This window comes from Tamandua tetradactyla, chromosome 5 (assembly GCF_023851605.1).
Source record: "Tamandua tetradactyla isolate mTamTet1 chromosome 5, mTamTet1.pri, whole genome shotgun sequence".
In the NCBI taxonomy this organism is placed as follows: Eukaryota; Metazoa; Chordata; class Mammalia; order Pilosa; family Myrmecophagidae; genus Tamandua; species Tamandua tetradactyla.
Genome location: NC_135331.1, coordinates 168132621 through 168158708, shown reverse-complemented (window position 1 = coordinate 168158708; position 26088 = coordinate 168132621). Strand labels below are relative to the sequence as shown.

The window sequence follows — 26088 nt, the reverse complement described above, 5'->3', positions numbered from 1 at the left end:
TATTCCATCCTTAATCTTGTATGTGGCTCAATAGAAATAGCAAAAATCAAGAAAAAAGAAAAAGAAGATCCTTCAACGTCTCAGTATTTGTTGTTGCAAAAACAACATGTTAAAGTGGTCCTTCGTTTACATGGAGACAGCCACGTGGATCAGCATGCAAACCTGTAGTCCAAATTAAATGAGTTAATAGAGAGGTTCCTTCTTATTTTCAGGAGCTTGTATTTGCTTTCTCTTTTACTGGAACTCTTTATTTTCCACACTCATCAACTTCCTTCACCTGGTTTTCTCCTATTTACTATTTATATCAATTCAAATAGCATTTTGCTAGAGAAGCCTTTATTGCTTTCTCACATTCAGGTCACCTTGTTACCTGCCTTCATAGAAAAATGTATATATATATATTTTTTTCATAATATTTATACAATTTTTAATTATGTGATTATTGTCTTATCCCCTTGACTATAATAAGTTCCTAGCAAGAAGTTTTCAGCCCAAGTTGCCCCATAGAATTATCTGGGGAGGTTTGAAAAATTATGGGTGCCTGGGCATCCATATCAGCTAGATGAATGGAAATTCCTGCTTGGGAGACCCCTGACCTGAGGATGTCAAATAGGATCAGGGCAGGACTCATCTGTATGTGCATAACTTACAGAACTCTCTCAAAATCAGACCTCCTCCTCCCACTCCTATCAATTTGCTTAAAGATTATGTTCTGCTCATAGTAGTTTTTCCAGTTTCCTTTCCTCCAGGTCATACAGTTAGACCTCTCTTTAAGCAGCTGCAAATATGAAAGTGAGCAATCTCAATGATTTGAGAGAGTGTGATAGTGATCTGTGGTAGGAATCACAAACACCTCATACCAAGATGAGTTTTATTATTTTTAACCAAAAAGATACATGAAGATTAAGGTAGCAACTCTGGGCTAGGAAATGGCCAGGGCTTCCCCAACTTCACCCTCTTTTGACACCACTGTGGGTCCAAATTTTACGTCCAGGCTATGAACAAGGGAAAAATCAGAGTCCAGAACTCTTCTAATTCAATAACATAGATCTATAGCTCTCTACTCTGGAAGGCTGTTACTTAAAATGACAATAGGTATGCCAGTTTGAAAGGATGTATGTACCCTAGAAAAGCCATGTTTTAACCCTAATCCCATTTTGTAAAGGCAGCCATTTCTTCTAATCCCTATCCAGTGCCGTATCCGTGAAACTTTAACTAGATCATCTCCCTGGAGATGTGACTCAATCAGGAGTGGTTGTTGGGCTGAATTAGGTGGAGACGTGTCTCTACCCATTCTAGGTGGGTCTTGATTACTTTACTGGAATCCTATTAAAGAGAGATTCAGAAAGAGCAGAGCAGAATGACATAGCCACGAGAAGCAGATCGTCTACCAGCCAGCCACTTTTGGAGATGAAGAAGGAAAATGCCTCCTGGGGAGCTGGAGAGGAAGCTAGCAGATGACACCATGTTTGCCATGTGCCCTTCCATCTGAGATAGAAACCCTGTGTTTGCCATGTGCCTTTCCAGATAACAGAGAAACTCTGACCATGTTCACCATGTACCTTTCCACTTGAGAAAGAAACCCTGAACTTCACCGGCTTTCTTGAACCAAGGTATCTTTCCCTGGATGCCTTAGATTGGACAGTTCTATAGACTTGTTTTAATTGGGATGTTTTCTCAGCCTTAGAACTGTAGACTAGCAACTTTACCTTTTAAAAAGCCATTCCATTTCTAGTATATTGCATTCTGGCAGCTAGCAACCTAGAACACCACGCCACGTATTAGCTCAAGCATGTGACTCAAGTGTTCCTCTATTGAGTAGCAAGGAATGTGCAGTGATTTCAGCCACTGGATGGACTTTAGCCAATAGGGAAATTATAGAATTAGTTATGGTCATCATGATCCCAACTGTCATTAAGTCAGACAAGTGAAGTGTTAAGGAGTCCAAATGCCAAGAAATAGATTTATTGTAGGGTTCACGACTTAGATACTTACAGGGACCAGACTGATAATGAGTTAAGCTTTAAACTGGATTCAAGAAAATTCAACTGCTAAAACTGTACCTTTAAAAATTTTTGTTGAATTATGATATAAGCACATAACAATACAAGCATGTATAGTATTAGATATTATACTATAAATTTAAAATTGAGGAATTGCAAATTTACCTAACAAATATTTAATTACTTGTTGTTTTAATTTTCTTTCATAGTTTGGTACTCCTTTTATTAAGAGCTAGAAAGATGGCCATATCAGTTTGGGCACTTTTCATTGACTTGGATCTTTTAACTGGGAAAACATATTTAGTTCCATTCCATTTCCTCATGGAAAGCAACTCATCTGAAAATGAACTGAATATTTGCACAAGGTTTTTATTTAGGAAAACACCTCTTAAAATATCTGTAGAATTCTGGTTTCCCAATATTTAGTTTACAATTATTATATTGTTCTATGATTAAGAACTTCCATTTGATCGTTGCCTTTGTATGGATCACCCAGAAGCAAACCCTGAGGTAAAAAGCGAGGGCAAGTAGTTTATGTGAGAGGTGATCTCAGGAAACTGTAGTAGGAAAGGGAAGGAAGCTAATGAAGGGAATGTTATCAAACAAATGTTCACTGTGGGCGACTGGAGCATAATCCTATTGGAGAATTCTGGAATGCTTGCCTCAAAGTTATGCTCTCTTAAGGGGCCAGGGAGCTGGGTTTTTATTCCCTGACTCCCCTCAGTTATTGGTTGAGAATTTTAATTCCCTGGTACTTCCAGTCTTCCCTGTGCTCAGGCAGAGTCACACTTGCTGGCTGTTGAAAGTTGGGTTGGCCATGCATATAAATGTACCTGTTAAGGGAATATGGGAGGACACTAATAGTATCTGCCACATTCTACCCTTGCACCAGTCATATCCATTCTTCCTGATGTTAAGTTTATACCATCCTGTTACTGAATCTTGAGGATGGTGGCTGATCCCAATTTCCAAAAGAAAAGACCTTACGAAAAAGAAGATTCATAGGATAACCTACAGAAACGACTATTGAAATCAGTCCTGGGTCTTTAATTGATAATTCATCACCTCCCTCTTCTACCACTCATTCTAGATTCCTGTTGCCCTTGACTAGCACTTCTGCTGGTCAGGGTTGTTTGCCCAGTAGGGTAACCCCGTTTTTATCCTTGAGAGGTGTGAGCCCCCAGTGACTGTGTCCTTGTTATGTTGGGGTTGCTGTAATTAACCATTCATTGGGCAAGAATGCATCAAGAGGTTTCTCAGTGAATCACTTGTGTTCCAGGCAAACATTTCCCCATCCTAAATATGTAGGAGCAACTCCATCTCCACCTACTAGTATAGGAACCTAGTACCCTGGCCTGCCCCAGACCAATGGAAATTTAGTTATCTGGAGTGAAGCTCAGGTATCCATAACTTGTAAAACCTCTCCATGTAATTCTATGGGGCAACCAGGACTGAGAACTTCTGTTAGGAACACAGTACAAAATGACCAAATGGCAGTTGTAGTTTTAAGTTTAGTGAAAACTTTACTGGTCCCCTGGTATTCCCAAGTGTGCTATGTGCTATCCCCCAAAACTAAAGATACACAAAATACTATACCTCTTTTTTCATGGTAGAAGATATACTGTATGGTAACTTGTCCTTTATCTTGGAGAGAATGTTTCAGGATATCCCAGACCACTGGCCCTTAAAAACATCGCCAAGGTGTCTTTGAATCCTTGTGACTTTATCTCCCACTTTCTGCTGCTTCACTGTCTTATGGGGACACTCAAAACACTTGCCACTTCCTGTTTACCAGGTCTGCTTAATATGATAATGTCAACACTGTGGATCAGTGTCAGGTTCATATCTGTCACTTTGGTCCAGAAGCAAATTGAAAGAAAGCTCATGGAGCCACTGGTAGAGTGGTCATCTTTAATCGTTCCCTCCACTCTGCTCTGCTCTCTTCCTCTCTCATCTCTTTCTCTCATGAGGCTTACAGAGCATAGTCCCTTATATACTAAATTACACAAAAGTGGCACTTTACCAACAGGTGACATCATTCATGGGATATATGATTGGATGCATCTTACATCATTGGTTACATAACAGGTGCTTCTTATGGCTACATAAGTTATACTGTATCATGCTTCCCCAGAACTTCAGACCTGGAAGCACTTAAGGCGACCATCTTAGCAGGCTGTTCATGATAAACAATTTCTCGGGCCCACAATCGCCAAGACCCCTTTGTACTACATGTTGCAAAGAGTAGGAGAGCCCTTGGATAAGATTGAACATTCATTACTGACTGTTCTAAGTGACTACAAACTGCTTCTGTTCCTCTTTCCTGATGGGAATTGCCAGATCAGTACCCACATACTGTGGCCAGATCAGTCGCCTCATACAAGTGGCTGAGGCTGTATTGATCTAGTAAAGATCTCATTTGCATATCATTTGCAGTTGGGCTGCCACTTGGTTAAGTTTACAGTAGTTCACCATCATCTGTCATAATCTTTCTGGTTTTTTGAAAGCCAGACCGGAGAATTAAACAAGTCTATGCACTTTTTAAGTAGCTTTTGGTAGCATTCTGCCATTTCACTCAGGATGATTTACTGTTAATATCTTGGCCAGGGTCTGGGGAAGGGTATGCATTTCATGAAGCTTCCACTTGGCCTTTTCTTCCAAAACGGCTCTTACTGTACAGACAGGGAAGCACTGTGATGATTTTGCCAGTTGTTATGCCAGTCGTGTACCGACGGACAGGAAAATAACCACAGACCTATTGAGTGTACTGTGAGACAAACTTGGGGCAAGACTCTGTTTATCACTGGATCACCATTTGCTCTTAGTCTAACAGAGGTTGTGACAGCATTTAGGCTCCTGGTATCAAGGTTCAGACCCTGTGTTTGACAGAACACTTGAAAGAAGAAGATTTACTTGTTTCCCCAATGTATAGTTCTCCAGTGTTTAGATGAAGGGTAGTAGTTTCCCTTGGAGAAGGGTTGGGAGAATTGTTACTGAAATACTTGTTATGATGGTGCAAGGTCCATTCAAGGCCCTTAGCCACACCTTCAATAAGTGTGCTCTCGGACTGAGAACTGGTTGAGGAATCATGGTTTTCCACTGTGGCTGCTGACATCAGACTTTGGTTCACTTGCTCTTTATCATTTTTTAGCTGTATGAATTAATCAACACTCTCACTGACTGCTCATCTGTCTCACCTCTAAGAAAGCCATGATATATCAACCATTGCTGCAGATCTTTGTGAGTCTTGCTGGCTACCTTTCTGGGCTTGCTGCCCATTGTGATCCTTTTGTCTGCTCTGCCTCTGATGGTTAAGTGCTGCCAACTGGGTTCTCCTCTTCCAGAATCCTATCATCCCGGCTGACATTTGGGAACCCAGTACCATAGCAGCCTTTCCCCTGCCTTCAACCTTGACCTTCTACATGATGCCAGTTCCTTCCTTATACTCTTAATGAAGTGTTCTATGGCCATCCCAAGTAGCAGAGTCAGCTGATAAGTTCTCTGGCCTCATGCAATAAATCTATTCTAACATGCCTCTCTGTGAGCCTTTGACATCTTCATATATACTTTGCCAAGGCAGTTCCAGCATTTCTTCCTCAGTTACTGTAGGCTGTTTTTCCAAGTTTCAAGGAACTTCTCAGCAGTGTATTAGAACTGGCTCCAGGTGTCCTTGCCAGGAAAATAAATACGAGTCCTGGAAGAGAGCCCACATACCTGTATCTTAGTCTACATCCCCCCACCTAGCACCCTCAAGATCTCTAGGTCTTACAACTCTTCAAGTGAATAGTACCTTTCTTCCTATGCAGTTCTCTCCTAGTTGGGTTGTGCTGACACTTGACTCCAGTTGTTGCTCAGAAGCAATTAGAAAAGGTGAAGGCAGATCTTGTGGAGAGCAAATCATCTTGTGAGCACTGTCTCAAGTGAAGCAATCTCCAGAAACAGGGAGGGGGCTACTTCTATTAATCCAGAGGGTTCAAGGTAATCTGAGGGGTCAACATACTCAGGCATATCCATCCACATCTAAGCCTGTTGGATCTTGTTACCTAGGTTCTAATGTACACATTTAATAAAGATAACTAATATCTTTGTACTCCCTTAAACAATGCAAGTGCCGTAGAATGCTTTAACTCCTGTTGCCTTCCTCCCAACATATATGCTATTATTTCCCATTGTTTTAGTTGTATTAGTTTTCTTTTTCATTTTATTCAACTATATAGTTTTTTAAGCTCAAAAACCAGACATTAGTTTTTCTTACATACCCAAATTTATTTATTTATCAGTCATTTTGCTCATTTTTTCCATCTGTTTAAGACCTATTGGCAGGGATAATTTTCTCTCTGCCTGAAGTAGATCCTTTAGAATCTCCTAGAGTGAAGTTCTGCTGGCAATGAACTCTCTCAGTTGTTGCCCCTCTTGAAAATTTCTTCATTTTGCCCTTGTTCTTGAGACATAATCTTTTGTGTGTATACAATTCTAGCTGGAGAAATATTTTCCTCTCAGCTCAAAGTTGTTTCCAAGATAAGCTCTTAATTGCCATTCCTTCCAAGTCTGCTTTTAAAGAAGATAACTTAATCTTTAGTATTTGCAGATTTATGGTTTTGTTTCTACTTGTGATTTCTTTAAATTGTTCTTCCTTCAATGTATTCTACTTCCTGAATCTAAAGATTACTTGTTATCAATAATTCTGGAAAATTCTTGTCACTATCTCTTAAAATATGTCTTGTTTCCTCTGTTTTTTATGTCCTCCTGAAACTGTTACTCCTTTTCACAGTATTATCCATGTCTCATAGTCTCTTTTTAATGTTTTCTTACTTTTGGTCGTTCTCCTTCATTCTAGGTAATTTCTCAACATCTGACTTCCAGTTCATTTATTCTCTCCTCAACTCATTTGTTGTTTATTCGTCCATTGCATTTTTGTGGTTCATTTCTCTATTTTTCATTTCTATACATCTATATAGCTCTTTTCCAAATCAGCTCAGTCATTTTTTAAGTCTTTTTTTTTTAACCTTATATTTGCAAGCTTCTCTTTCATTTCATTAAGGACATTAAATATATTTTTGCCCAGTTAACATTTATAATTAAATTTTTCATTCTGAGATCACTTTAGATTCACATGAAGTTGTAAGAAATAATACAGAAGACCTTGTACCTCTTACCCATTTTAATATCTTGCAAAACTATAGTAAAATATCACAACCAAGATACTGTCATTGATACAGTCAAAATACAGAACATTTCTATCACCACGTTGCCCTTTCATAGCCATACTGACTTCCCAGTTGCCCTCACCTCCCCCTTAAACCCTGGTTACAACTAATCTGTATTCCATTTCTGTACTTTTATCTCAAGAAAACCTTCTTGAGATAAAGTAACATACTTTATCTCAAAGTAATCAAGCAACATAAACCTTTTTTGGGTTGGCTTTTTTCACTCCACATGTTTTTGGAGATTGATCCAGGTTGCTTTGTGTATCAATAGTTTGTTCCTTTTTAATTGCCTAGTCATGTTCCATAGTATGAATTACTACAGTTTGTTTAGCCATTCACTTGTTGGAAAGCACCTGAGCTGTTTTCAGCTTGGAGCTATTATGAATAAAGCTGAATATTCATGTATATGTTTTGTGTGAATGTACATTTTCATTTCTCTAGCATAAATGCCCAAGAGTAAAATTATTCAGTCTTATGGTAGTTGCATGTTTAGTTTTTTGGGAAACTTCCAAACTGTTTTCCAGAGTAATGCATGAGTGATCTGGGGTTTTCTCCACATCCTCACCCACATTTGGTGTTGTCACTATTTTTTATCTCAGCCATTCTGATAAGAGTGTGGTGATAACTCATTGTGGTTTTAATTTGCATTTCCCTAATGGCTAATGATTTTGAACACGTTATCATTTGCTTATTTTCTATCTGTATATGCCCTTTGGTGAAAATGTCCCTCCAGGTCTTTTGTGCAGGTCCAATTAGTTGGGTACTCTAATAAATTGCTCTTTTTTTATTGTAGTATTTTATATTATGACTTCCCCAGGGAAGACAGAAGAGCATCCTTTTGTCGATATATTTAATGAAGATGAAGCTGAACGGAACTTTTTGCTGTCCAAACCTGTTTGCTTTATTGTATTTGGAAAGCCAGTAAGTTATCCCTTATTCCTTATTTAGAATGTTATTTATTTTCACAATCATGATCTTATAAGTTGCCATAAAGAATGAAAATCACATTGTATGCTGGGTTTTAAAATAAGATTCTCATTATATGTCAAAAAATTATGAATTTTTCTCTTTCCTTATGCAACCCCATTAAAATTGTGTTAGGCTTATTTTTTTTTTAACTTTTTTATTGTATAGTATAACATATCTACAAAGCAAAGAAATGAAAAAAACAATAGTTTTCAAAGCACTCTTCAAAAACTGGCTACAGGATAGATCCCAGAGTTTGTCATAGGCTACCATATGATCCTCTCCTATTTTTCCTTCTAGCTGTTCCAGAATATGGGAGGCTAGAGGGCTTAAATACTTTTTTATCATCACAATCGACTTTTTTTTCCTTCTTTTTTCATGAAAAAGAACATATATACAAAAAAGCTATAAATTTCCAAGCACAGCACCACAATTAGTTGTAGAACATATTTCAGACTTTGACATGGTTACAGTTTCACAATTTTAGGTTTTTACTTCTAGCTGCTCTAAAACACTGGAGACAAAAAGAGATATCAATTTAATGATTCAGCATTCATATTGATTTGTTAAGTCCTATCTTCTATGTCTTCATAGACATAGACATCTTCACCATCACCTTTGATCTTTCCATACCTCTCATTGGAGTTGTTTGGGCTATGGCAATTCTAAATTTTTGATATTGGAAGGGTCTGTCACTGATATGGGGTAGGGAGATGGAACTATCTGATGTTCTGGAGAGGCTGGGTCTCAGAGTTCTGAGTTTCAGGACTTATCTGGACCAGGGACCCATCTGGAGGTTGTAGGTTTCTGGCAAGTTACTCTAGTGCCTAGAACCCTTGTGGAGTCTTATACATTGCCGTAGGTGTTCTTTAGGATTGGCTGGAATGGTCCTGGTTGGGGGTTGGCAGGTTATGATAGGTAGCAAGGTCTAACTGAAGCTTGCGTATGAGTAACCTTCAGAGTAGCCTCCCGACTCTATTTGAACTCTCTCTGCCACTGATACTTTATTAGTTATACTTCTTTCCCCCCATTTGGTCAGGATGGAATTGTTGATCCCATGGTGCCAGGTCTGGCTTCATCCCTGGAAGTCATCTCCCACGTCACCAGGGAGACTTTCATCCCTGGATGTCATGTCCCATGTAGAGGGGGAGGGCAATGATTTCACTTGCAGAGTTGGGCTTAGAAAGACTAAGGCCACATCTGAGCAACAACAGAGGTCCTCCAGAAGTAACTCTTAAGCATGCCTATAGGTAGTCTAAGCTTCTATGCTACCTACATAAGCTTCACAAGAGTCAATCTCATGATCGAGGGCATGGCCTATTGATTTGGGTCTCCCTAAAGTTTGACACAGTATCGGAATTCCCTGATGGTAAGGTTTAATTGTTCCATAGTCTTTCTCCCCTCGCTCAGGGAACTTTGCCAATACTTTTTGATTATCTGGTTAATATACTTTAGGATGTTTTCAGGCATTACAATAATCTATACAAATTAAAGGACCTCTTTCTTATCCTGTGCTTCCTGTGTTTCAGTTGTTCAAATGAGGTATACAGATAGGTTGAATTAAATCATGCACTACAGAAAATTTCAGTTCCACATCAAATAAACCTTTCTTCCACTGGTCTCAAAGAGTATGTGTGGTTCTAAAATATAGACAGTCTTCCTTACCCCTATGTTCTGAGTTACTTTAACCCCAACCTGTTCGACTTCATTCTTATCTCTTGAATATCAGGTAGCATATATAAAACAGCCTTTCAAAATCCAGAAATAATAATCACCACTCCGAACTTAATGTGTCTGCTCTAAAAGCTTACAATCTAGGCCCCTGCTTTATTATAAGCATTTTCTAAAGGAGACCATACCATTATAGTTTTTTTGTTTTTGGTTTATTTTGACTCACCAAATGTCCCACATGCTCATTCACATCGTTGCATGCCTCATGACTTGTTCCTTTTTATAGCTCCACAGCCTTTGTTCATAAGTATATACCATCATTTGCCATTCTACTTTTCTGTCAGTGCATCTTTAAGCCACCTGCATTGATCAGGCATCATGTAGAGGGCCCAAAGTCCACAGTCCATCAACACTCTCAGTTTTAGATAATTTTATTGTTCTGAAGAGACAGAAACCAATAGACACACCCTCACGAAATAGGAAATCTAAACTTCCTCTTAACTCTTGTCCCTCACCCCATTATTTACCTCTGCTGTTGCTGTGGTAGTGCTGAAGGTTTCCTTTTGAACATAGCTCATAGCATACAATAGCAGTTTTCCCCCTGTACCCTGGACTTAAACACCCTTTATACAAGAATCACATCTTTGAAGTAATTCTTACAAGAACTCATTCATATTTCTAGTGTGAGTCGGTGGGACACATAGATCTATACAATCCCTTTCAATCTTGTTCATCTTCAATATGGTAATATTACTTCTAGACCCACTAGAGTATCACCTTCACTCCTAACTATTCCCTTACACTGGAATTCAACCTCATGAGCTAACAGTTCACCATCTCTAGCTTCTATGTATCTCTAAGTCCCCTGTATTCTGTAGCATAAGCCTCTGATTATACCTTTATGCTGGTCATAAAAGTGGAATCATACAGTATCTATCTTTTTTGTGTCTGTCTATCTTCACTCAGCATTATGTTCTCAAGGCTCATCCATCTTGTCATGTGCTTCAGGACGTCATTTTGTCTTACTGCTGCATAATATTCCATCATATGTTTATACCACGTTTTGTTGATGCACTCGTCTGTTGATGGGCATTTGGTTTGTTTCCATCTTTTGGCGACTATGAATAATGCTGCTGTGAACATCGGTGTGCAAATGTCTGTTTGCGTTGTTGCTTTCAGATCTTCTGGATATATACCAAGTAGTGCTATTACTGGGTCATAGGGCAACTTGATGTTTAGTTTCCTAAGGAATCACCAAACAGTCTTTCATAGTGGCTGCACCATTGTACATTCCCACCAGCAGTGCTTAAGTGTCCCAGTTTCTCCACATCCTCTCCAACATTTATCGTTTCCTGTTTGTTTAATAGCAGCCATTCTTATAGGTGTGAGGTGGTATCTCATTGTAGTCTTGATCTGCATTTCCCTTATAGCCAGTGAAAATGAGCATCTCTTCATGTGCTTTTGAGCCATCTGTATTTGCTCTTCAGAAAAATGCCTATTCATATCTTTAGCCCATTTTATAATTGGGTCATTTGTTCTTTTGTTGTTGAGTTGTATGATTTCTTTGTATATACAGTAAATCAAACCTTTTGTCTGATATGTGATTTCCAAATATTTTCTCCCATTGAGTTGGCTGCCTCTTCACCTTTTTGACAGAGTCTTTTGAGGTGCAGAAGCATTTGATTTTGAGGGGTTCCCATTTATCTATTTTTTCTTTTGTTGCTTGTGCTTTGGGTATAAAGTTTAGGAAGCTACCTCCTATTACTAGGTCTTGATGATGTTTCCCTACATTGTTTTCTAGAAGTTTTATGGTGCTAGTTTTTTTTTTTTACATGGGCAGGCACCAGGAAACGAACCCGGGTCCTCTGGCATGGCAGGCAAGCATTCTTGCCTGGTGAACCATCATGGCCCACCCTATGGTGCTAGTTTTTATATTTAGCTGTTTGATCCGCTTTGAGTTAATTTTTGTGTAGAGTATAAGATAGGGATCCTCTTTCATTCTCTTGGCTGTTGATATCTAGTTCTTCTATGCCCAATTATTGAAAGACTATTTTGTCCCAGTTGAGAGGATTTGGGGGCCTTGTTAAAAATCAGTTTGCCATAGATTTGGTGGTCTATTTCTACACTCTCAATTCAATTCCATCACTCAATGCTTCTATCTTTGTGCCAGTACCATGCTGTTTTGACCACTGTGGCTTTATAATAGGTTTCAAAGTCAGGGAGTGCTAATCCTCCCACTTTGTTCTTCTTTTTAAAGATGCTTTTAGCTATTCAGGGTCTCTTTCCCTTCCAGATGAATTTGGTAGTTAGCTTTTCCAAATCTTCAAAGTTGGTTCTTGGAATTTTGATTGGTACTGTGTTGAATCTGTAGATCAATTTGGTGAGAATTGACATCTTAACTATATTTAGCCTTTCTATCCATGAGCAAGGAATGTCTTTCCACCTAATTAAATCTGCTTTGATTTCTTTTAGCAATGCTATGTAGTTTTCTTTGTATAAGTCCTTTACATCCCTAATTGTTTTTGTTTTTTAACTTTTTTATTGTCTATTATAACATATATGCAAAGCAAAGAAATAAAAAAGCAATAGTTTTCAAAGCACTCTACAACAAGTAGTTACAGGACAAATCCCAGAGTTTGTCATGGACTACCATACCATCCTCTCAGATTTTTTTCCTTCTAGCTGCTCTAGATATTTGTTTTTATATTATGAAGAAATTAACTTATCTGAACACTGTAAAATGACAATTATTGATAGTATGTGATCCAAGGATATCTTAGACTTGATTTACATATTGACCTTCTTTAAAATTTGTCACTAGGCTCTCTGGATATCTGAAGGTGGGGCACTATAGATATGAGCTGAATGGTTCTCCTACCTGAAGATACTGTGAGGCATTATCCCCTCATCCTTTACCACAGTATATTGGTGGGCCTGTATATTATCTTTCCCCAAAACAGAAAGAAACCAAAAATGGCTGTTATAAGATAGTTTGCCTCTGTGGTAGTTAGGGTCAGGTGTCAACTTGGCCAGGTGAATGCACCTAGTTCTGTTGCTGTGGACATGAGCCAATGGTACCTGAACCTTATCTGTTGCTCATTATATCTGCAGTTGACTCAGAGGCGTGCCTGCTGCAATGGATGATGTTTGATTTAATTGGCAGGTGCTTAAATGAGAGAACTTAATGTAGCACAGCCCAAGTAGCTCAACATACCTCATCAGCATTCGCAGCTCAGCCCAGGCCTTTGGTGATGCAGAAAGAAATCACCCCGGGGAAAGTTGTTGGAACCCAGAGGCATGGAGAGAAGGCCAGCAGAGATCATCCTGTGCCTTCTCATATAATAAGGAACCTCAGTTGAAAGTTAGCTGCTTTTCCTCTGAAGAACTAATGAAATAAATCCCCTTTTATTAAAAGCTAGTCCATCTCTGGTGTGCTGCATTCCGGCAGCTAGCAAACTAGAACAGCCTTTCTAGGCAATTTTTGTAAGGACCTCTAGAAAAGAGCTAGAGGTAGTTACCATTAATGTGGCTGATTAAAGAGATCTGGAGAATAGCAGAAATCAAGAACTGGATCCCATCCTAGACTTAATTTTTTATTTGGACACTGGGGCAGGTACCAAAAATTGTTTCCAGTAACTCATTATATTTCCAAAAACATAGTACATTTTTCAAAATCATAAGTGAAAACAACTAGTTGCAAAAGTTATGTATGACAGATGCAACAATTAGTAAAGAAAAACAAAGTTATAAATGTCTAGGATCTACTTGTCATTTATTATGTGGGATAAAATTTACTTGCTAACATTGATATAATAGTCACCATAAATAGAATCTTTAAAAATTGGGATATTTGTTTCACTGGCATATAATAAATGACTGTTTTATTGGGTTTTAAATAACATCTCTTTTTAAGGGGTCTGGGAAGACAACATTAGCCCGTCAGATAGCACAAGCATGGAGATGTATTCATGTTGAAGGTAAATAGTATCTTTTTCCCTAATATTTTATTATGAAGAATTTTGAATATACAGAAAAATTGATAGAATTTTACAGTGAACACCTATATACCCACCATCTAGATTCTATGATCATTTTCTTTATTTGCTTTATCATACATCTATCCATCTCTCAATCCAGAGAACATTATCTTTATAATAGCACCTATCATGTTTTGCCCTTTTGTCAGTTCTAGTTTTATGCATAGAATTTAGGAGAATTTATGAAATGTCCTTTACTCCACTCTACTGCCTCTAGTTTTTTAATTCCATAATTTAGAACTGTTGGAGATAGATAGTTATGTGTGTTTTAGAGGTTCTCTTTTGAAAGATCAGAAAGAAAGAAGCTCTCACAACTCTTTTGGGGAAGATTTCTAGAATTTAATTATCTCTAGTTATAAAAAAATTTTATTTTTTGTCATTAATAAATTGCCTTACATTCTTTAAAATATATAAGATAATGGGTTGATAATTTACATGTAAATATTTTTATCAATAGAACTATTTATGCCCTAATGGAAAAATAAGCCAAAGAATGATTAACAATTCATTAAAGTAGAAATAAAAATATATAATTAAATATAAGATTAAAGAGTTTAACCTTTCTGTTATTAAAAGAAATTCTAAGTAAAATGACATAATCTATTTATTTGCCTTTCAAATTAGCAATGGATTTTTAAAAAATTATTACTGTTATTGCTGGAAGGATGTTAGGAAATGTATATTCTGTAGACTGTTAGCGAGATTCCAATCTGGTACAATTTTGGGGGAGAATAACTTGTTAACACATACCGTACACTCAACACATACACATGGGCACACACACACACTACACCCTGAAAAAACAAAATCCTAAAAATTTTTCATTCGTTTGATCTAAAATTTCTCTCCTAGGAAAATCTTAAAGGATATAAGATCATCAAACGTTCCGTAGACTATTAGTAACTAATGGCACAATTCAGCTCTAGGGTCCTCCCCGAGGTCATGTCCTATAATTTCTGTCCAAGGATGTCTTCCATCAAGGAACAGGCTATTTCCTCGTAAAAAGGAAATAAATAATTGTAATTTCAGCTTCAGGATCCCTCTTTCCAATATGTGTTTATCCATTTTAACATTCTTTGATGCATTCTTTTCTGTTATACAATCAGTATGCAAAAGTGGTAGGCTCTGGATGTAACCATATAGTTATAAAAGCAGCTGGCCTAATAATACTAGTGTATAATTTGTGTGATGATTTACGATTTGCAAATCATTGCCATACCCATCACCTCATTTAATCCTGGCATTCTCTTGTGTGGTGAGGGGGGCATATGCAAATGCATTTAGGAAATTAGCTTCTCCAAGATCCTTCACTGGTCGGCAGAGATAAGTTCACTATTGAATACATTCTGTTGTCTCTTTAGTTAGGCTTAAATGACATAATGTGTATAAATGTGTTTTTTAAACTCTAAAGTATTATACAAATGTTAATCTTTATTACCGGTTACAAAACATTCAACTGTATTTTTTAATATGGCAACCCTAATACCAGTTTTGCTAATATTTTGAATGCATGTTTTAGCTTTACCAATTTTGGAAGAACATATTGCTGCTGAGACTGAAACAGGAATTATGGTAAATAAATCCAAAATTCAGTTATTGCATAAATGAAAGTCCTGTATCACAGTTACATTGTAAAGTAAAGTAATCTATATCTGTGCTTATTCTTAGTTGCAAAGAATGCTTATCAGTGGTGAAAGCATTCCAGATGAACTTGTCACGAAGATAATATTGGAGAAACTCAGCTCCCTAGAAGTTGCTCACTTTGGTATGTTTCTTTTAATAAGTCTATAACCAGCAAAGCAGCCTTAAAACTTTAGCCTTATCCGATGCACAAATAGTTTCTTTCTTTTGCCCTGGAACAGTAATCCCAGTGTCTCTATTAATTTGAGCAGTTCAGATAGTTTTATTTGCCTGTTATTTGTTTTTATTCCCCAGATCCCACACTTGTAAAAATTAAAAGAAAATACTTAATATAACCCAGTCTTCTTTTAGCATTGTGTCCTCCAGCATAAGCATCAAAATTCTGCTGTGTTTCATCTCACAGTGCTGATTGCATCTGGTGACTGCTCCCCACTCACACTGAGTTTTGTTAGTTGTCTCTGCATTGATCCACCTGTATAAGGCAGGAATGGGTAGCCAAAACGGTACCAGCTGGTCCTCTGGCTCCAGATACTGGCAGGCTTCTGCCTGTTCATTCAGTCTGCTCTCTAACTCTGGACCCAGGAAATATTCCTGCATACAAACGGTTGCTCAGCAGGGGTTTTGTACCTAAAAGTCCTCAAGAGAAAACCACTAAAGCTTAGAATGACTAAAGAGAAAAGAGCAAACTATGAAATTTGCAAAAGAAGAGAAGAAGAATAAAGTTAAACTTGGTAAAGCTTCCAATGGAAACAGATAGGGCCTGCAACTGTATCTATACATCATCTATATCTATGTCAATAGATAAATACTAGGTATCTCCTTATATAGAGATATGTATATGTAGGTTATATGTAATGAACTATATCTATCTATCTATATATAGAGATGACAATCTATATATTAGGTATCTGTATTTATTTAAAATTAGAAAAAAATTGAATATAATCAGAGTTCCAACTTAGGTCATTAATGACTCAAAAAGCACAGTAATTGAAAATGAAGTATGCATCATAGATGGGTAAGTAAATATGTATTTGTTTATAATTTACTTTACCTTAACTCTTAAAAAATTAGAGTGGTTTGCATAGCTACAAAAAGATGGCATAAATTGTTAAGTATTAGCAAAAAGAGAAAGGAAAAAACAAAATGAAAAGAGAAACCTGTTCAGTTATGCTATTCACTGTGTTCTTAACTTTTTAAACTCCTTTTATGGAAAAACGCACACAAATATAGAGAGATTAACATATAGATTCACTGCTCACGTGTTCATCATCCATCTTCAACAATGACAACTCTTGTCTATTCTTGTTTCATCTACACTTCCCCCTTCTTCCCTCGCCCAACCTGCTCTATTTTGAACCTAATCCTTTCAGTTCATCTCTTAATTTTTTCAACTATATCTCTAAAATATAAGGACTCTTTTAAAACCTATTACCATTATCACACTTAAAAATTAACAATAATTCCTTAATATCAACTAACCAGTATGTGGTTAGATTTTCCTAATTACCACTAGATTTCTTTTAGTTTGGTTTAGTTTAGTTTTTTGTTTTTTTTTTTTGAAACAGGATCCAACCAGGTTTCATGTATTGCAATTGGTTGGTATGTCTCAAGTCTCTTTTAATCTGTCAGTTTCTCCTTTCTATCTTCTCGTGTTTTCTTTCTTGAAGAAGCTAGTTATTTGTCTTGTAGACTTTCCCACATTCTGGAGTTTGCTGATTGCATCCCCTGGTGTCATTTAACATATTCCTCTGTCTTCTATACTTCCTGTATACTGGTGCTTGCCCCGGGAGGTGGCAGAGACATGTGCTCTAAATAACTTCTTGAATCTGAGGGCCACACGCTCAATATACACTTGATGGCCATGTTCTGAGCATGCAGAGCTGGGTTTATTTGAAGGCTGAGGCTGCAGTGGAGCCAGGGCCTAGAGCCCCTTCTGTCCAAACTTTCCTCACTGACCTGTATTAACCCCAAAGGAATCCCCTTGGAACCTAGTGTTCTAGAAAAGCAAACAAACAAAAAACAGTTTTGAAAGTCTCTGCTCAGTTCCAGTTCTTATCAAGGAATCTCATTCTGATGTTTGACCATGTTTGGCCTTATCTAGCAGATGACAGAAGAGAAAATAGATGTGAAGAGATTTTAAAACTAGGATATAAGCTGTAAATTATCAAAAGTTCACACCCATAATTGGGTGTGTCAATCTCCATGGAAACAACCTAATAAAGAGGATCCAAGTTAAAAAGTAGGTTTGGCCTCACAAGCCTGGATTAGGAAAAGAACATGGCTTTTCTGGGGTACATAGTTTCAAACCTACATCCTTGTAGGTGTGACTTGGTACCTCATGGTTTTAATTTGCATATCCCTAATAGCTAATGACATGGAACATCTTTTCATGTGTTAATTAGCCATTTGTATATCTTTGGAGAAATGTCTACCATAGATCCTTTGCCCAAGTTTTAATTAGGTTGTCTTTATGTTGTTCCATTGTAAAAGTTTTTTACATATTTTGGATATTAAACTCTTATCAGACATATAGTTTGAAACTATTTTCTACCATTCTGTATGTTGTCTATTCAATTTCTTGACAATTTCCTTTGATGCACAAAAGTTTTTAATATTTATAAAATCAAATTTATCTATCTTTTTTGTTGTTGTTACACATGCTTTTGGTGTCAAATCTAAGGATTTATTGCCAAATCTCAGGTAATAAGAATTTCCCTCTGTGTTAGTTTCTAAGTGTTTTTATCATTTTTTATGTTATGTTTAGGTCCTTGATCCATTTTGCGTTGGTTTTTGTATATGGTATGAGGTATGGGTCTAATTTTCATCTTTGGCATATGGATATCCAGTTTTATCATCAATATTTGTTGAAGAAACTGTTTTTTCCCATTGCATGCACTTAGCAGTCTTGTCAAAAATCAGTTGGCCGTAGATGTTGTTCTAGTTTGCTAGCTGCTGGAATGCAATATACCAGAAATGGAATGGCTTTTAAAAAGGGGGATTTAATAAGTTGCAAGTTTATAATTCTAAGGCTAAGAAAGTGTCCCAATTAAAACAAGTCTATAGAAATGTCAAATCTAAGGCATCCTTCTTGGTTTAAGAAGGTCGATGAAGTTCAGTTTCTCTCTCAAACAAGAAGGCACATGGCAAACACAGTCAGGGTTTCTCTCTCATCTGGAAAGGCACATAGCAAGCATGGCATCATCTGCTAACTTTCTCTCCTGGCTTCCTGTTTCATGAAGCTCCTGGGGAGGCGTTTTCCTTTTTCATCTCCAAAGGTTGTTGGCTGGTGGACTCTGCTTCTCAAAGCCATGTCATTCTCTGCTCTCTTAGAATCTCCTGGCTTTCTCTCTTGTCATTCTCTGCTTTTTCCAAAGTGCTGCTTCTTTTAAAGGATTCCAGTAAAACCAATCAAGACCCACATAGAATGGGTGGAGACATGTCTCTATCTAATCAAGTTTAATAGCCACGTTGATTGAATCACATCTGCATGGAGATAACCCAATCAAGTTTCCAACCTATAGTCCTGAGTAGAGATTAAGGGAAACAGTTGCTCCCACAAGATTATTTAGGATTAAATCATGGCTTTTCTAAGGTACATAAATCCTTTCAAACAGTACAGATGTGTAGGTCTATTTCTGTACTCTCAATTTTGTTCCACTGATCTACTTGTCTATCTTTGTGCCTGTGCCACTATGTTTTGACTACTGTTGCTTTTTTATTCACACATTCAGCATTCACACACTCAGAGTGTGAATCCTCCAACTCCGTTCTTCTTTTTTAAGATTGTTTTGGATATCCAGGGCCCCTTGCAATTCCATATAAGTTTGAGGATTGATTTTTCCATTTCTGCAAAAAGGGCTGTTGGAATTTTAATAGGGGTTATATTGAATTTGTATATTGCTTTGGGTGATATTGATACATTAACAATGTTAACTCTTCTAATCCAAGAATATGGAACATTTTACCATATTTATTAGGTCTTCTTTAATTTCTTTCAGCAGTATTTTGTAGTTTTCAAAATGCAAGTCTTTTGTGTCCTTCATTAAATTTATTCCTCAATATCTTATACTTTTAGATGATGTTGTAAATGTAATTGTTTTCTTAATTTCCTCTGTGGATTGTTTATTGCTAATATATGGGGACACAATTATTTTTGTGTTTTGCACCCATCCACTTTTTCTGAATTCATTATGGATATTCTTGAGCCTACCAAAACTCAACAAATGGTAGTTTCTTAAAGATTAGATGTAATGTAGAATCTGAAACCATGTCAATGAACTTTTCAAACTCTATTACACTAATATCCTTTGGATTGTCTTCCACTTTGAATGAGCTTTTAACCCATGCATGATTTTTTTAGCACCATGCATTGATCATTTGGAAAATAATGGTTTACTGAGTTATGCAGATCTCCCAAAAGTTGACATATTCGTTATACAATGAAAAAAATCATATTTGTTAATATCATCACTAATCTCATCAGAAAAAGCTTTAAGTATTGGGAAGCTGCTAAGTTCATGGCAGCAAATACAAGTTTTCAAGTGAAAAATTATAATTTTCACTTGAATTCTGTATTTAGCAACAAACATGGTCAGTTGTCTTTGAAGTGACCATCTCATTCCCTTCCTTTTTAAAAAAAAATAAAATTTCTGCCACATATCCAAGGCTGAATAATCTTTTTTTAATATATATATTTTCTTATTTATTAATTAAAAAAATTAACAACAAACAAAAACATTAACATATCATTCCATTCTACATATATAATCAGTAATTCTTAATATCATCACATAGTTGCATATTCATCATTTCTTAGGACATTTGCATCAATTTAGAAAAAGAAATAAAAAGACAGCAGGAAAAAAAATAAAACTTTAACAGAACTAAGGCTGAATAATCTTGTCTCTCAGTTGTCCTTCCAGGAAAAAAAAAACTTTAAAAAAATCAGAAAATTGGATAGAATTCCAAGTGAAGGAGTTGAGACTTTATTCTATTAGCAAGAGAAAAGTTTCCAGAGCAAGGTGGTGACATAGTTAATTATATTAAGGGAATTAATGTGATGGTGGCAGAGTAAATTTCAATGAGAAGGTTTTGGTTTCTGGATGGGATGCATCTCATAAATATCTTAAACCAAAATCATTCTGATATAACTTACATACTGATGAAACAATATAAACATACATTTATTTCAGTTATATTAGTAAATATTAATTTAAGAAAGAAAATAATATACCATGTAACCCCTATATAATATACCTTTATATAAATTAGAAGAATTATAAGTTAAACATAAGTTAAAAGAATACTAGCATGGAATTTCTTTCTCTGAGTATTTTTTATGTCTAAAATAAATAGACTTGGAATTCTTAAAGATGTCTCCTCTTATTACAATGATTTTATTTAATATCAGAAAAACCTTCACAAATCTACTTCTGTGACAATCACCTTAGCTATCAATTTAAATTTTTGATAGATGATTTAATGACCTGCTCTTAATATTCTTTAATAATTAGATGATATTTTATAAAGAGTAATAAATCCATGCTTTCATATATTGATAATATTATAAAACTTGTAAAATTATATTTTGCTCTATAGGTTATATTATTACTGAACTGCCACCACTGTCACAGGGTTCCATGACTCCTTTAGAACAAATGGACTTTTTAAAAAACTTACATCTGACACCTGATATTATAATAAACATTAAGGTAAGGATATTAGTTATTTTTCCAGTATAGTGAACCATCCTTGCTTATGGTTAAATTCAAAGGATGTTTTCAAAAATTTTAAGTAGTTATGGTAATACTCACTTATGCCTCAATCAGGGGGACTGAGTTTTTTCTTACACCTCTGACTTTTTGCACATACAGCCCCATCACATGAAACATCTCCTCACCTCTTCACCAGGCTCAATTGTAGCCATCCTTAGAAAGTCAGTTGAGGCATCATCTCCCCAGAGCTTTCCCTGATGACCACCCCTCCAGGACCAACACACACACACACATACATACATACACACACACACACACTCCATAACCCCTTCACCTTACTTCAGGGAGATGAGCGTACATGTTGCTATCTTCTCTCTATCATATTATTTATCCCATTCTATTGTAAATGTTCATCTTAAAACTTCTGACACTTTCTTACATATCTTAATTTCAGACTAAGAAAACTGTTGGCCCTAGCATAAAAGTTGTATCTTGTATCTCTCTTGGCATGTACTGAAACATGATGCAAAATACCAGTCACAACATTGCATTTACTCAGGTTTCTAAGGAATTTTATCTGGTTTATATATTGCATAATATATAAATGCAATTAGAAGCATATCAAAGCTCTCATTTATTGCTGGTGGGAATGCAAAATGGTACAGCAACTTTGGAAGACAGTTGAGCAGTTTCTTACAAACCTCAACCATAAGTTTACCATATGATCCAGCAAATGCGTATTTTTTTTTAAAAAAAAGCATATTCAAAGTGTTTTATGTGTTCCTTAGTGCCCTGACTTTGATTTATGCCAAAGAATTTCTGGGCAAAGACAGCATAGTACTACAGGATATATATATACAAGAGATCAGTGGGATCCTGAAGTCATTGAGAATCGTAGGAAAAAGAAGAAAGAAGCACAAAAGGAGGGAAAAGGAGAAGAGGAAGGGGAAGAGGAGGAAGAGCTAGAAGAAGAAGAGGTAATATCCCAATCAGTCATTACTCTATACTGTACCTTTTTATTTGCTATAGTTAAATTAGTAATAACAAGTATAATAGAAAATAGCAGATACTAGAGAAAATTACACTTAAAAAAATTTTATTGATTATGGAGGAAATAAGTAAAAATATTTCATGTTTCCAAGAAATATTAGGCCATGATCCAGAGATCACCAGGTTTATTCTTCTTGTCAGCATAGAGGCCCCTCTACATCCTTATGGTGAATCTGCTTCTTTCAGAGCAACATCGAGTTCTTGGTCCTCTACTATGTGTCAAGCACTGTGCAAGCTAGACTGAGGAATTAGAGCTGTAAAAGACGAAGTGTTATGTGAGGAGCAAAGCTTCAATTGATAAAGCTAACATAACCCTGGTTCCAAAATCTGACAAAGTGAGCACATGAAAAACAATCCATAGGCCAATCTCACATATACACATTGAAGGAACAGTCCTAAATTAAATACCAGTAAACAAAATACAGTAGGGCCCAAAAGAATCTTCTACTGTGACCGAATGAGGAAAATTTCATAAGAAAGAAATCTGTTTACATAATAAAGCCAATTAAAAATCATGAAACAATGTCACCTGAGTAAAAAAAAAAAAACAAAAAAATGGATGCATTCAATAATAGTATTCATTCGAAATCTTAAAAAGAAAAGGAAACCTCTTAGTAAATATGAATAAAAGTGTGTTTATTTAACATAAATAATGAACACTATCTTATATCAAAGTCGATGTAGTGCTCAGTGGGAAGAAACAATGTTCACAACTCATTTAGCTATTCATTAAAGGAGCGGTATGCCAATTTGTGATATTGACCAGGGATACAGTGAGAAAAGGTAGAAGTAGAAAGCAGTAGCCACATGTAGCTACTTAAATTTTTAATTTTATATAATTTTTAATTATATAAATTAATTTAAATTATAGAAAATTAAAAATTTAGTTCCTTATCACACTGGCTACATTTCAAGCACTCATTGACGACGTAGCTAGTGACTGTTGTATCAGACGGCACATTCCATTATTGCAGAAAGTTCAGTTGGACAGTGCTGCCCCTCTTCAAAGGACAGCTGCCCTTTTAGCTCCAGCCCAGGCAACGGCTGCTGTGTGAGTATGCCAACCTATATTTACCAGGTAGTCTGATTTTTCCAGGAAAGCCAAAATCAGAATTTTTAAATAAAAGTAGCGTACAACTAATCCACAATTTTTTAAATACAGTGTAGGCCAGTATAGTGGGAGATAATCAAATTATGTCTTTAGACTGCATTTAGCACCAACAGTGTATCTTGCTGTGATCTCTGGCACAGTGTTAAGTGTTCAGTGTTAAGAAGTTGTTCAGGCAGACTTGCCATCCCCTTTGGTCAGTGGCCGATAATTGTATGAAAGCATGTTCACCCTTACATGCCTGTAAATTTAAATAGTCACCTGAACTACTGTAATAGCTTTGTAAGTGTTCTCTTAGCATCTATTCTCCTCAACCCTCCCCATCCCATTCCATTCTTTATAGAAGCAACAGTCAGTTTTTAAAAATACAACCCTCAGTGATTTTCCATTACCATTGGATTAAAATCCAAATCGCTGATGTAGTTTACAAGGCCAGGGGCTTATCCTCTCTGGTCTCATCTCTGATCTTATCTCTGGCTCCTCTGTCCCCACTGCCCAGTGTATTCCAGCCACATCAGTCTTCTAGCTAATCTTCAACTGTGCTAAATTCATTTGCACCTCAAGCCTTTGACTTCCTGTTTGCTCTTCCCTCTGCCTAGAGCCCTTTTCTCTGCATCATCTTCACATGGCTTGTTCCTTCTTCTCAATCACGTCTGCCCTCTAGTGTTACGTCACCCAAGACTACCCAGCAAGCCACTCGCTATCCCAGCTGCTGTCCAATCGAAATAAAATGCAAGCCATGTGTAATTTTACATTTTCTAATAACCTCACTTTTAAAAAATAAAAATAAACAGGTGAAAGTAATTTTAATAAAATATTTAATCAATATATCCAAAATATTATCCCAACATGTAAACAATATAAAGTATTATTAAGAATGATACTTTTTTTCCATGCTAAGCTTTTGCAATCTTTTAATGCTTGCAGCATATCCCAATTCACCATTAGCCACATTTCAAGTGCCCAGGAGCCTCATGTGGTTAGTAGCTGCCAGGCTGGACAACATAGATCCAACCCACTACCCTGCTTTATTTTCCTCCTACCACTTACTACTTTTTGAAATTCTGTTATTTGTTTCCTTGTTTGTTATCTTTCTTCCCTATTGATTGTAAGTTCTATGCAGCAGGGATTCTTTCTCTGGTGATCTGTTATAGCGCTCAGCATAGAGTAGGTGCTTAATAAGGAGCTGTGTAATGACTAAATGAGTGCATATGAGAATGCTAGCTAAGTCCACCACTAGAGAGAGGATTGATAGAGTCTTGGAAAAGACTGTGCTTCTTGGAAATGTGTACTCTTTGGTCCACACATTCTATTTTTAGGAATTATTCTAAGGGAAATATTAGCAATTTAGCTACAAAGCTATTCAGTCAAACATTGTTTATAAATGTGAAAAATCTAAAACATTCTAGTTATTCAAAAATAGATAAATGATTAAATAATTATATACTCAATGATGTTAATATATCTAACCAATAAAATAATATTTAAAACAGGTTATAAATGGCTTGTATGCATAGTTGGATTCAAACTGTGTGAAATATATATGCATATGCATTGACAAAAACTGGAAAAAATGTTGATAATAAATATGACATTGAATATTTACCATGTCAAAGGCCCCGGGCTAAGAACTTCCACACTTATTGTTCTTTCTGCCTGGAAATGTTCTTTCCTCCAGAAATCTGTGTGGCCCCCTCCCTCACTTCTTTCTGAGTTCTACTCAAATGTCATTTCTTCAAAGGAGCTTTTCATGACCAACTAATATAAAAGAAATCCTTTTCACATCACTCTTCATTGCCTCCACCCTGGTTCATTTTTCCTCCTGACGTTTACCACTATCTAACAAGCTATATATTCGTTTATCCTCCATCTTCCCCAACGGGAATGTACACTCTATGAGCACAGAGTTTTAGTAGGTTTTGTTCACTGTTATATCCCAAGCTCCTAGAATAGTGCCTGGCACATAGTAGGCCCTCAATAAATATTTACTCAGTGAATGAACAAATGGCAAGCTCAGCTAATCAGAGAAAATCTAATTTTTAATTTTGTCTCTACAACTCTGATCTTCCCTATCCTTCTTTACCTACTTGGGAGCAGAAAGAACCAACTTAGTGTCCTAACCAACTTAAAGATTTATTCCCATCTTATAAAGGCCCCTCAAGAATATTCAGTTTCTCCTAAATAAAACCCCTTAAAGTCTCTAAACTTCTTCCTCTTGCTACTTTTCACTCCAAAATCATGCCCAGGTGTAAGGAAGGAGGGATGTGGCTTATAAATTAAGTAGTCATTGGCCTAAAGATATTTTAAATATTTTCTTTTCCATTTAGGCATTTATTGCTGAAATGCAGTTGGTGGCTGAAATTCTTCAACATCTTGTCCAGAGGCCTGAGGATTATTTGGAAAATATTGAAAGAATCATTCGATTTTATAAGGAAACAATTCTTCATTCTTTGGAAGTAAGAACAAAACATTTTGCTGAAAATTTAAGTATAGATATTTCTATTTTATCTCTAATTAAATAGTTTCACATTTCTCCATCTCCACATTACATGTCTGATTTTCCTCTTGAGCTTTGAAAAAAGCTGTTATAATAAGGCTTTAATAGCAAAGAAGGTAAAAGAACAATATGTATTTTACTCTTGCAAAGCAGCTATGTTGCTGAAAAGTGATAAATGAACTGCATTTTTC

General features: G+C 36.3%; 1 protein-coding gene across 7 annotated transcripts in view; it reads left to right on the top strand.

The window, feature by feature from the left end:
- The window catches only part of AK9 (adenylate kinase 9), a 193565-nt gene that overhangs the window by 807 nt on the left and 166670 nt on the right, over positions 1 to 26088 (top strand). For 6 of the 7 annotated variants that reach the window (XM_077162637.1, XM_077162635.1, XM_077162634.1 and 3 more), the window contains exons 2-8: positions 8004 to 8131; positions 13761 to 13824; positions 15404 to 15456; positions 15553 to 15649; positions 21127 to 21239; positions 22031 to 22219; positions 25728 to 25856. In XM_077162637.1, coding sequence (XP_077018752.1) covers positions 8015 to 8131; positions 13761 to 13824; positions 15404 to 15456; positions 15553 to 15649; positions 21127 to 21239; positions 22031 to 22219; positions 25728 to 25856 — 762 coding nt within the window. In that variant the 5' untranslated portion in view covers positions 8004 to 8014. The remainder of the gene's footprint in view (positions 1 to 8003; positions 8132 to 13760; positions 13825 to 15403; positions 15457 to 15552; positions 15650 to 21126; positions 21240 to 22030; positions 22220 to 25727; positions 25857 to 26088) is intronic. The other variant, XM_077162638.1, reaches the window with a different exon arrangement.